Raw genomic sequence first — 12,751 nt, 5'->3', positions numbered from 1 at the left:
CGGAGGACATTCTGGTGCCTGTGTCAGGTCACTCTGGCACAGTCAGACAAAGCTGTTTAAGGCAGAGGGCAATGTAATAATTGTGGCTTCAATCTGATTTAGACTTAGAAGAAGGCTTCCTTCCTTTCTTTCTTTCCTTAATTCATTCATTCTTTCTCCCTGCCCACCCTCTTGATTTTTAGCTTTTTAGCTTTTTAGAATTGTATGGGATGTTGTACCACAAATTCTAAAATAGCTGTTACTCTAGATTAGTTGGTATCTTATACTTCTATGATTGTGGTAGAGATCCTAGTATTCATTGCTCTATGCACAGAATCCAAGGATATGCCTTCAGGAAATACATGAATATGGTTTTCCTAAGAGTCCCAGGCTGGTTCCCTTTCTTTGAATCCCATACGTGCACCCAGGGTATGGTGAGAGCAGGGTGTGTATTGGAGTGAATCCTAACATTGATCATAGGGGAAAATTCTGACCCATGTTATTGCTCTGGCAAAGGCAAGCAAGTGCAAATCAGGTAAAGCAAAGAATTATGGCTGCTGTCTGGGGAGCCATGCTGGGGTCTGTGGAGGAGCTGTGCTCCTGCTTCTGGAAAGCCCAGTGAGGGGCTTTGGAGAGGGGAAATATACTCTGAATATACTCTGGAAATATACTGGCACCTGATTATCTTTCACTTTCATGTTTGTTTAAATATAGATAATATTTTTGGCTATAAACAGCTAACATTTTGCCTTTCTTTTTTATTTCTGTCTTTGCCAGGAAATCATAAGTATTTGATCTTACTCAAAATGTGCAAAGAAGAATAATGGAAGCCCCTGAATATCTTGATTTGGATGAAATTGACTTTAGTGATGACATATCTGTAAGTATTACTTCTTTTAAAAAAGTGTTACTTCTTGTAAACAATGCTTTCAAGATCTTCTACCTTCAAATTCATACTTTATTGTCATCTGTTTATTAGCAACTCCTAGGACTACATTTAGAAATTGAAAGCAAGGAACTCTGTGTGGTAATCAAAGTGTGATTTGAAGGTCTCTGGACCAAGAAGTGAACCCCACCTAATTATGTGCAAGCTTAGAAGGGCAAGGCACTTAACTCATTGAGCCTCCCATTCCTAATCTGTTACAGTGTTGTCAAAATTATTGATTGTCTGAGTATGCACATAATCAATCTTATGAATTTTAATTCTCAATTTTCTTATATATCTGGCTACTCCATGCCAGCATTCTCCACAGTTCATAACAACACAGATTGAAGCCAAATTGACATTTATTAATTGATAAAAAATAAAGGGATTTTTTTTCAGTCACTGTAGGTATCAAAGCACAAACTGGACACTGGTTTGGGAATATTCAGGAAGAGTCATAAGCTAAGCAATAACTAAAACTCTTTAGCAACTGGACCAGCTGACCTTGAGGTTCTATTAATTATGTAATACTGTGGCTGATGATTCTTTAAGTTCCTATAACACTCACAAACTTTCTGCTTCTTCAGGTTCACTCAGGGCTGCTCTGAGTGAATTGTCTACATGTGCCTTGCTTAGAGCTCCATGTGACTTATCCTTGGCCACCTAGTCAGTTCTGCCACACCCACAGACATCTTGGCATCTAGTGCCCCAGAAACATTGGGCTCTCAAGTCTGTGGTGGGACATGTGCTGTTTCTGAGCTAGACATAAAACTTTTCTTTCCAGGAGCTCACAATATCTGACTTCATCATCTGTTGATCTCTCAGGGTCCAAAACTTTAGGTCACCCCTGGAAATTGTTTGGAAATGATGAACTTACTTTACCCACCTCTTGTAACAGTTTTATTCCTCTGCTTTACTAATTACCTTGAAGTAACATCAGATTTAGATCCCTGAGATGAATTTGATGAATTACCTCTTTTATAATCTGATGATTTTTCTTTATTATTGTATCAGAAAAAATGTTAATTCAACCTTTCCTATTTTAGCTTTCAGACAGTTTTAATTGATCCTCATTCAAATTTAATGTGAAGTGAGTTTCCTTCTTCCCATGATATCTTTCTGTTATCTGTGGTTGGTCTCTCAATTACTTGAAAGTGTTCAGAGAATAGTTGTCTTATGACCACTCCCTTCAAGGTATTTTGATTTAAGTGGTGAAAGAACAAGGAAAATAATGAAACTATGGACTTATGAGGGAAGGATGGAACGTGTTGTAGAAAAGGAAACTTGTGTTATGATTAAGAATTGGGAGATAGCTCTCTGGGTTGGATAATAAGGTTGTGGTGGTGGCACAAGCCTGTGACTCGGGAGACTGAGGCAGGAAGATTGCTAGTTTGAGGCCAGCCTCAGCAACTTAGCAAGGCCTTATGCAATTTAGTGAGATCCTGTCTTAAAAGAAAAACTAAAAAGAGCTGGAGATGTGGCTTAGTAGTTAAGTCTCCTTGGGTTCAATTCCTGGTATTAAAAAGAAAAAAAAAAAAAAAAAGGAAAGAAAGAAAAATGAGGACACAGGCTTTGAAGGCAGCCAGCCTAGGTTCCTATCTTGTTCTCACTTTTGCTGGCTGGATGATTTGGGGCACATTAACTTCACCTCTCTGAGATTCTCACCTATCTTTTAAGATTGTTTTGAGGATTGGGTGAAATAGTAATGTATGTGAAACACTTAGCTTGGCACATGGCAAATTACTCTTAAAAATGGTAGCTTTTGTTATTATTTCAGTGAATAATACAATAATATTTATATGACCAATGGTGAAGAAAGAACTCAAGGGAAAAGACCAGGCATGCTGTCAAGATTTTTTTTTTTTTAAACACAACAGAGCAGTTGTATTTACAGAGGAATCATCTGGCAGCAGCCCATAATTTTGATGAATTAGGAAGCTCTACTTGAAAGATAAAATATGCTAAGCAATAACTAAAACTGTTTAGCAAATTAGGCTACAAGATTATGCAATAGTTGAGTTTCTATAACTCGATCACTCTGAAACATAAATAAAAATGTCCATCTGTAATAGTGTAACCCCACCCAGACTTCCCCCTTTAAATGTTTCTTTCATTTGGATATTTAACCTCCAGTTAAGCTTGAATCAAGTTTGCAAGTATATAGAATTGATGAAGCGATAATAATGCCTGATGTTTATTGAGCTGACTGTAGGACAGGCATTATCTCCTTCAATCCTCACAACAGTCCTGTGAAGGAGGTGCTCTTAGCATCTCCATCTGTCAGAGGAGGAAGGACGCATGGAGATCTTATATACCTTGTTGAATGTCCCCCACCTAGTCAGGAACATCTGTCTCCAGAATATTCACTTGCAGTTATAACACTTGACTGGCTCTACAAGATGAGTGTGGTTTAACACAGTGTTTCACATCAGGGAATTTTTACTTCCCTCCCCACCCCACCCCAAGAATATTTGGCAATACCTGGGACATTTTTTATTGTTATACTGGGGAAATACTACTGGCATCTAATGGGTAGAGAGACCAGGGAGGTTTATAAACATCCCCTGTTGGTTGTAGACAATCCCTTACAAGGAAGAATTACCCAACCCAAAATGTTGGTAGTACTGAGGATACTGATCTATGTTAATCCCCTTGGAAGTGGGCAAGCTCTACTTTGATTTACAGCATAGAAGATTATTTTAATATAATTCAGTGCATCTAAGTTTAATGCCTTAAATATGCCAGAATTGTACTGTTCTTATGCAGTGATTTCATGGAAAGAAGAGCAGATATAATCTCATAAATATTGAAATGATTGTTAGCCTATTTAGGTAAACTAGGAGCAATGAATGTTACAGCTGCTTTCAGGGTAAATGGAAATTATTCAAATGCTAAAATTGAAAAAAAATGAAAATATTTTCAGTGTGCTAAGTTATTGGCATAAAAACAAATGTCATTTCCCATGAACATGCTTTTAATTTTAGGATTCCATAAACCTTCTTCATCTCTCAGGGCCCTTTTGCCACTTTCCTGTTTAAATGGTAGGAGTGGGGAGGAAAACGCACATTACACTTGAAAAAGATGTTTACAAAAATCATGTTGGAGTTGAAAACGCCTCTTCTGAGTCTCCAGCCATAGCCCTATTACGTAGTTTAGGCTTTGTGTTTCATGGTTTTCCCCTCTGGTCATGAGCCTGGTTCTTGTTTTAATTAAAGCATAAGCTGTATATTGGTTTAAAAAACAACTAGTTTTTTTTTTTCCTTTACCTAATGAGACAAAACACAGAAGGCAACCAAATTATTTTGAAGTTTCCCAGACTCAAAAATAATGCACATCCTTTGCAAAATGCAGACTTTAAACTATACATTCTTGTAACTCTGCCATCAAAAAGGGCAGAACATTGTGCAATAAATGCGAATCTGTGAGAGAGAGGTGATGACACACATAAACACAAGGTTCAAAGCAGGGCTTTTCTGTCACTGCAAATGGGTTTACAGATTTCTTTCTTTTTTCCTCTGGGAGCCAGATCCCTCCAGAATTAAAACAAAAACAAAAACCCTCTGGAATTCTTAGGAGCCATGGCGTGTTTATTTTATTAAGAAGGGCCAACTTGCTGTTCTTAAAAATAGTATCATATCCAAGACTGAATGCAGCAGACACTGCACTAGGAATCTGTTGAAGCCACCACCCATCATCACTCGCCCACTATGCCACACACTGAGCTCAACTCTTTAGGTCAATTATGTTCTTCAGGCCACACATTCCCTCTAGGGGACAGGCTCTTCTTTCATCCCATTTTGTAGATGAGAAAGTTGAGGTTTGCAGAGGTGGTGTGATCTTCACAGGTTACAGATGGGCAAGTGGCAGGATCAGGACTTACATACAGAACTGTTGACACATTACTTTTCCCTCTGAGCAACTTGGTTGAATGGAGGTGTCCCTAAGACCAGCCATTTCACCCATCACTATCCCCATTTGGCACTGAAGTGATTACAGATTGCTTCTGGGTAGTAAGGGAGTTGGCATATATTATAAATGAATAAAATAAAACCAGCTAAAGGGAACTTAAGCAAATCTTTTAATTTTACTGTATTTCATGTTGCCCTTCTATAAAACGATAATGATTATCTTTACTTATCACCTTGGATTTTATGGGTAAAAACTTGAAAATTCATATATATTATATAAACACACACTCATATACACATAAGTATATATACTTGTACATATGCGTACACATATACATACAGCCACATGTGTGCACATGTTAATATAGATACATACATAAGTACACATACAAATAAAAGTGATTAAAATAATCTTTTCCTCTTTGCAAGAATTTTTGTTGCCTTTCTGTATCATTCTGACTGAAACTTTGGTAAAAATTTACCTTTTTGGTAATTGCTGAAACTACTTTTTGTGGAAGTCTTAATATGAGATTAAGATAGAGAAATATGTGTCCTTCCTCTTTACTATCCCTTTTGATCCAAGTCATTGTAACCCAGAGTAATCACATAAAATTTTGTTGATTCATTTTCTGAGGTGCTTGAATTACTGTCTGATGGAAAAATAAAAATTCTTAGGTCAAAACCAATCTCATTTTAGTGAGCTTTTACATTCTGATGGGGGAAAAAAGATTCCTTGTAGTCTGGGCATCATTGTCACTGAGCTACCTGGCCCTCTTCTGATTTTTTTGCATACCACTTTTTACTCAATTCAGTGTCCTGACATTTGCCCCAATTTTATTACATTTCAGCAAAGACCCATTTCACAGCAGTGGGAGACCTTGAGAAAGGGGGTGGAGAACCTCTCAAGTGGACATCAGCCATGAGTTGGGGTGTGTAAAGGATACATGAGTTTAGGTATGGAACAGAGTAGAAAGATATTCAAGATACAAACAACCTGGCTTGCCCTTCCACTCTAGCAAGGAAAGCCCATGATCAGTCAGGCGGCAGAACATCCTGAGGTGGCAGGGGTGCTTCTTAATTTTTTAGGATCCAGAGGGAAGCTAATATCATCAGAGAAAGATGAACCCTGTTTTCTCCCGCTTTCCTAGAAGGTGACCAATGCTGGCTGCTCCATTCCTGTATCACTGTCCTACCAGCCCTTCCCTTCCAGCATTTAACCTGCTCTGTTTGTATTCAAATTTTTCTTAGTGCTTCCCAATATGATCTCATTTTAGCAACTATTTTGAATGACTCATCTTTTTTGTAGTGTTTTCACAATGTCCTGTACTTGAGTACAAATTCCCTCTCATTCCTCCTCTTCAGCCCCACATTATCAAAAACCTCACACCTTCTTCTAACATCATATGCTATTTTAAAATTTGTTTCCTTAATACTTTTCAGGAAATAAATTAGGAATCATCTAATCCAGAAAAGGCAAATTATATGTTGATGTCCTATAGCCGTTTCCTGGCTTACTCTTAAAATGGTCAAAAAGAGTTACTGAGTTTTCCCAAATACTCATCAGAAATAAGATCTAGCATAAAATAATTGTATTATTATTAAGTATTTAAAACTCTTGGAAAATATAAAAATAAGGAGCCAGGGCAAAAATCAAATGCCTTTAAAAATAGGGTGCAGTGTGATATTTTTCATTATTGGCAATTAGGCAATGGGTGAAAATAAATGTACTTAAAGCAGAATGGGATAGATATAAGAACACGTGGACCATCCTTATCTGTTCTGTGGAAAGGTGGCGGCGGGAACTGTGGGAGCAGTTAAGTCATCTGTGAAAACATGGAATATGAAAGCCAAGAGTATCCTGAGGAAGAAACTACACAGAAGTATAATCCTGCAAGTTGTGTGTTGGGGGAACTAGTATAAAAGAAACTGTAAAGAAATTTTTAGACATAAAAAGAAAACTAAGGAATCCAAAAAGGGGGAACAGGGTTTAAGGAACTTAAAGACAAGTTGGTCAGTAGTAGCAAGATGAGGAGTGAAAGTACCAACTGGATTTTCCAGTTAAGGCCCTTGGTGGCCATGGCAAGCACAGTGTCTGTGAGGTGGTGGGAGGACCATGTCAGGGTGACAGGAGGTATAAATGCAAAGATGAGGAAATAGAGATAAGAACAGAGACCATTCCTTCACAAAGATGGCTAACAAACCCAAGAGCAGGAAAGCCCATCATCAGTCAGGTGGCAGAACATTCTGAGGTGGCAGGGGTGCTTCTTAATTTTTATAGGATCCAGAGGGAAGCTGATATCAAGAAAGAGGCTAAGGAGGGAAGGAGGCAGGGATGATGGCTGGGAGGGCATGGTCCTCAGGAGGTGGGAGAAGATGACAGGTGGGCACACACAGAAGGCTGGAGATGCAGGGGTGGACTTAGTGCCACATTCTCAGAGGGCCACGAAGCCAGGGCATTCTTCCTGAATTGGAAGGGCAAGCCTTTGATGAGGTCTACAACATTTTGGAAAAATAGTATGCTCTGAAAATCTCTCTGGCTGTGTCTCTTTGCCTTCATGGCCTGTTGTGCTTGTACACGTTACTGTCCTTGTTTTTATTGTATGCCTGTTAAGATCCTGTCTAAATTTTGGAAGGCTCTATGAGAAATCATGAACTTCATGATGGTTGTTTGGATGGAAGGCTTAATTGTTTCTTTTGGAAACCTAGTGGGACCTTAGTTATTTAAAAGTCACTAGCTTGAAAAGGTGCTGGGGGTGTTGTTCTTTCATTTTCTGTGGCTCATTTCCATTTGAGTAATGTCTGCTTGTCCACCCAACTGGCTCTCATTTTCAGGAATAGGGGCCAAAGCTTTTCAGTCCCAAACAATATGTAGGGTGGTCAGAGATCCCCATAGCCCAATGTAGAAATCATTCACTGTTGTTATAAATCCCATGCATGCTTCAACTGTTTTGCATGGCAGAGTGACAAAACTGGTATAAACTGAGATATGTAGAATTTTCTTGTGTCATATCAACTATGCAGTCTGAAGCTGAGTTTTCTTTTTTCTTTTTTTTTTTTAATTTTTATTGTTGGCTGTTCAAAACATTACATAGTTCTTGATATATCATATTTCATACTTTGATTCAAGTGGGTTAGAACTCCCATTTTTACCCCATATACAAATTGCAGAATCATATCAGTTACACATCCATTGATTTACATATTGCCATACTAGTGTCTGTTGTATTCTGCTGCCTTTCCTATCCTCTACTATCCCCTCCCCTCCCCTCTTCTCTCTCTACCCCCTCTACTGTCATTCATTTCTCCCCCTTCTATTTTTTTCCCTTTCCCCTCACTTCCTCTTGTATGTAATTTTGTATAACCCTGAGGGTCTCCTTCCATTTCCATGCAATTTCCCTTCTCTCTCCCTTTCCCTCCCACCTCTCATTCCTATTTAATGTTAATCTTCTTCTCCTGCTCTTCGTCCCTACTCTGTTCTTAGTTACTCTCCTTATATCAAAGAAGACATTTGACATTTGTTTTTTAGGGATTGGCTAGCTTCACTTAGCATAATCTGCTCTAATGCCATCCATTTCCCTGCAAATTCCATGATTTTGTCATTTTTTAATGCAGAGTAATACTCCATTGTGTATAAATGCCACATTTTTTTTTATCCATTCGTCTATTGAAGGGCATCTAGGTTGGTTCCACAGTCTTGCTATTGTGAATTGTCCTGCTATGAACATTGATGTAGCAGTGTCCCTGTAGCATGCTCTTTTTAGGTCTTTAGGGAATAGACCGAGAAGGGGAATAGCTGGGTCAAATGGTGGTTCCATTCCCAGCTTTCCAAGAAATCTCCATACTGCTTTCCAAATTGGCTGCACCAATTTGCAGTCCCACCAGCAATGTACAAGTGTACCCTTTTCCCCACATCCTCGCCAGCACTTGTTGTTTGACTTCATAATGGCTGCCAATCTTACTGGAGTGAGATGGTATCTTAGGGTGGTTTTGATTTGCATTTCTCTGACTGCTAGAGATGGTGAGTATTTTTTCATGTACTTATTGATTGATTGTATGTCCTCCTCTGAGAAGTGTCTGTTCAGGTCCTTGGCCCATTTGTTGATTGGGTTATTTGTTATCTTATTGTCTAATTTTTTGAGTTCTTTGTATACTCTGGATATTAGGGCTCTATCTGAAGTGTGAGGAGTAAAGACTTGTTCCCAGGATGTAGGCTCCCTATTTACCTCTCTTATTGTTTCTTTTGCTGAGAAAAAACTTTTTAGTTTGAGTAAGTCCCATTTGTTGATTGTAGTTATTAACTCTTGTGCTATGGGTGTCCTATTGAGGAATTTGGAGCCCGACCCCACAGTATGTAGATCGTTGAAGCTGAGTTTTCAGTGCCGGCCATCAGCCCCAAACTCTCTTGGGTGAAGAAAGAATAAAGATAAGTCAAATAATATGCTGTGATGGGCCGAACCATCTTTCCTTTCATTCCAGCTCACCTCCTCTCTTCCTGCACCATTATTTCCCATGTCTGATTCTACGCTTAAAATCAACTTAACTATCAGGAATAAAAAATGAGGAAAGGGCTGTGGACACTCATAGAAAAGGTTACAAAGAAGAGACAAACTTTTAATTCCACATAAAAGTTTACTAAATGACTTCACCCATATTATCTTGTATAATTGTTTGTGTTTTACAGATAGGGAAACTAAGTCCCAGGATATGAAATAATTTATTTGTGCAGAACCACAAAGTTAAATAAATGTCAGAGCTGCCACTTGAATCCAAATCTTCTGGCTACAAATCATATCTTTTACTCAAAAGACTTAGACATCAATGAGTACTCCTACTGTTAGCATATTGAGAGTATTTTTCTTTTAAGTGTATCATGATTTTATTGTTACATTTGTAGTTATAGGTTTTTCTAAGGTCACTTCAGTTATTATTACTGAGTCTGAAATCACAAACTATCTAGATGAATGCATTTAATCCACTTTAATAAATATTTAGTGTCTTAGATAAATAAAATGTTGGCCACCACACCCTCAAGAAGCAGAGAAAGCATTTATGTAAATATATAGATGAAATGTTTTGTGATAGATTCTGTAATGGATGAATGACTAAAATAAGGAAAAATACAGAGCATTAGTTCTTGAACCCCAAAATGCCTCAGAACCCCCTGAAGGGCTGTAAAAAATACATTTTAGGCCCCATAATCAGAGTTCTGAACTCAGTAGCTATGGGATGGCTCCCAAGAATGTGAGTTCCTAATGAATTCCTGGGTAGTATTGATACCACTGGTCCAGAGAACACACTTGGAAAGCTGACATTTTATTCCATCTGGAAGAGTCAGAAAAGATATTATAGAAATGACATCCAGATAAATCTTAAAGAATTAGAAGGAATTTGCATCTGGATAGAATCGCATTTAGTAGATGGAATAGCACATATTAAAGGGTATAGATAGGTAAAACAACAGGTGAACACAAAATATTTTTTTTTTGCTACAATCAAAAGAGAAGTAGATAATAATGAGAGATGTAGCTGAGCTCATGCTATGCTAGGACACATGGCCTTTGTCCTATAGGCTGTGCAGAGCCCCTGAAGGATTTGAAATGGAAACACACTTAAATCACATTTGTATTTTGGGAAACTAATTCTAGTGCCAATATGAAGGCTTGCAGGAAATTCCCACTTACTGCCTAAACATGAAAAAGCTCTTTTGAACATCTATAGAATTGTGCCCAAGAGTAGTAAAATGTATGTACATCCTGGTATTTACCTCAGTTAATTAGTCCTTATGTGCCATGCACACGAAGAAGTCAAAGACATCATCCTTTCCCACGAGCTTGTATGGGAACCAACCCTTATACAGAGGAAACAACCAAACACAAGACAAGACAGAAATTTACCAAGAGAAGACTTGAGAAAGGCCAGCTAGGGAAAAAACAATCAGCCAGGGCTTTGTGGAGAAGGCACGACAAATACAGACCTTGGTATTGCATGGCTAGAATAAATCATTGCAGGCAAGAGGGACCCTGGAGTAAAGGAATAGAGGGAGAACTAGACTTTGGATGGACAGGACATTGTAGAAGCTGGGGCACCTGGTTAAATTCTGGCAAGGACCCTTCTTGAGACATGGTAGAAAAGTGGAAAAGAAGTTTATATAAGAAAGAATTTTCCCACAGTGAAAATAACCTCTGGAAGATTCTAGAAAAGGAATACATTAGGACAAGTTAGTGAAAGGAAATACACACCGTGTTTCTCCAACAACATCAAGCCCTCTCTCACTTCTTATCACCCAAGGATAATAAGAATCAAGAGAAGAGGCTATAAAACTTGGATTGGTGGACAGCAAACAAGGAAAATGCATTGGGCTTTGGTTCTGATGGGGCCAAAATGACAATAGTTTACTGCTCTGGGAGCTGGCCATTGTCCTGACAATGAGGTAGGTGGCCATCTGACAGCTGCTTATAAAAGGCCATCTGTCTTATGAATTGGGATGAAGGCCTGGGAAGTCTTCCGTTTTAGCTCCCAGATGGTAGCACAATGTACTCTCACAAGGGAGATTCCTGGGTTTTGTGCTCATTCCCAAATTTGTAAATAAGAAAATGTTTTTTGCATGTTGATTTTGTGAATTGTTTCCACTGTATTTCTTCCCATCACATCTTAACCATCTTTACAGAGTTCCTTTGAATTTGATCCTCTATCCAAATACAAATTACTTTTTTTTTCTAGTGTTTTTTTTTTTATAAAAAAATGACAGATTTGTTCAGGTCAGAGCTGATTTTACATTCCACACATCCTTAAAATTACCCCAGACTTTAATTTTCTGGCCAACGCATCAACCTTTCCTTAGATTGATGTGCTTTTTTATGTCCATTCCCAGGAGCAGGACATGACTTTTCCTTCAAGGTCATTATCCCTCAGATGGCTAAGTTTTCATGTGAGGAATTCAAATGTATGCCTTCTCAGAAGTGACATTTTTATATAGCTGTGGGTGGTGGGGAGGGATGTAGGTTGAGGCAGTGGGCTGCTCCGTTACGCTAGTCTCTGCCTGTGACCCCATCCCCATACCAGCCAGGCAGCTGGTGCTGTTCAAATTCAAACCTCATCAAATTAAAACTTACTGCACACGTGGGCTTTTGTGGTCAAAAAGGAAGAGTTGGAACAACAACTAATAAATCAGAGATCCTAATGAGTCTGATATTGGGATGGGAGCTAGGAGGCATGTGTCTAGAATTGCAGATAGGAGATCACCCATTTTAATAAGATGTATTTCATTAAAGTCAGTGAGCAAACCTTATTGAATTTGTCACTAACTATATTTAAACACAATCAATCTTAAATTTCCTCTATCTAGAATTTTGCCTTGGAAAAAAGAGAGAGAGAGAGAGAAGGAGGAAGAGTATTTGTCGGAGAGTCATTCATGGGGTATTTGGAAAACAAAACAAAAAATATTTAATTGAATTATAGTCTATGTAATTATTTAATCTCTATCAGTTGGTCCTATGAAGCTCCTATATTCCTTCAAGAGCTTGTACTTGGCCATAAACATAAATTATTTTATTAGTACCAAGAAAAATGTCTTCTCAGTATTAACCTTGATGACCCGCCCCCCCCCCCCCCCCCACTGCCGCAAAGAATATTATATAAAAGGGGAAAACACTTTGGGTTTCCATTTTGGTTTAAGAGACCATCATCCCTCCATCTGCATATCTAGTGAACCTGCTAAAGTACCAGTAATCTCTGAGGAATGGCTAACATAAATAGGATGCTATTGCATCAGATAGGTAAGAATAATTTCTCTAATTAGTCATTTGAGATTTCATTTTTCACTTGGAAATACTGGAAATTTAATTTGTTTGTGAAGTGCAATTGGCAAACTGACAATAGGCACGACTGCACCCCCCTCCATCTTGCTGTGCTGATAGCCTGCAGAAAGCACTGGAGGTCT

At 38.4% G+C, this 12,751-nt stretch overlaps 1 protein-coding gene across 2 annotated transcripts in view; it reads left to right on the top strand.

Moving 5' to 3' along the window:
• The window catches only part of LOC114103581 (synphilin-1), a 148,114-nt gene that overhangs the window by 75,476 nt on the left and 59,887 nt on the right, over positions 1-12,751 (top strand). For both annotated transcript variants that reach the window (XM_027949318.2, XM_027949317.2), the window contains exon 2: positions 757-859. In XM_027949318.2, coding sequence (XP_027805119.2) covers positions 803-859 — 57 coding nt within the window. In that variant the 5' untranslated portion in view covers positions 757-802. The remainder of the gene's footprint in view (positions 1-756; positions 860-12,751) is intronic.

The sequence above is a fragment of the Marmota flaviventris genome, assembly GCF_047511675.1.
Source record: "Marmota flaviventris isolate mMarFla1 chromosome 5 unlocalized genomic scaffold, mMarFla1.hap1 SUPER_5_unloc_3, whole genome shotgun sequence".
Classification (NCBI taxonomy): Eukaryota; Metazoa; Chordata; class Mammalia; order Rodentia; family Sciuridae; genus Marmota; species Marmota flaviventris.
This window is presented reverse-complemented; position numbering and strand designations above follow the sequence as displayed.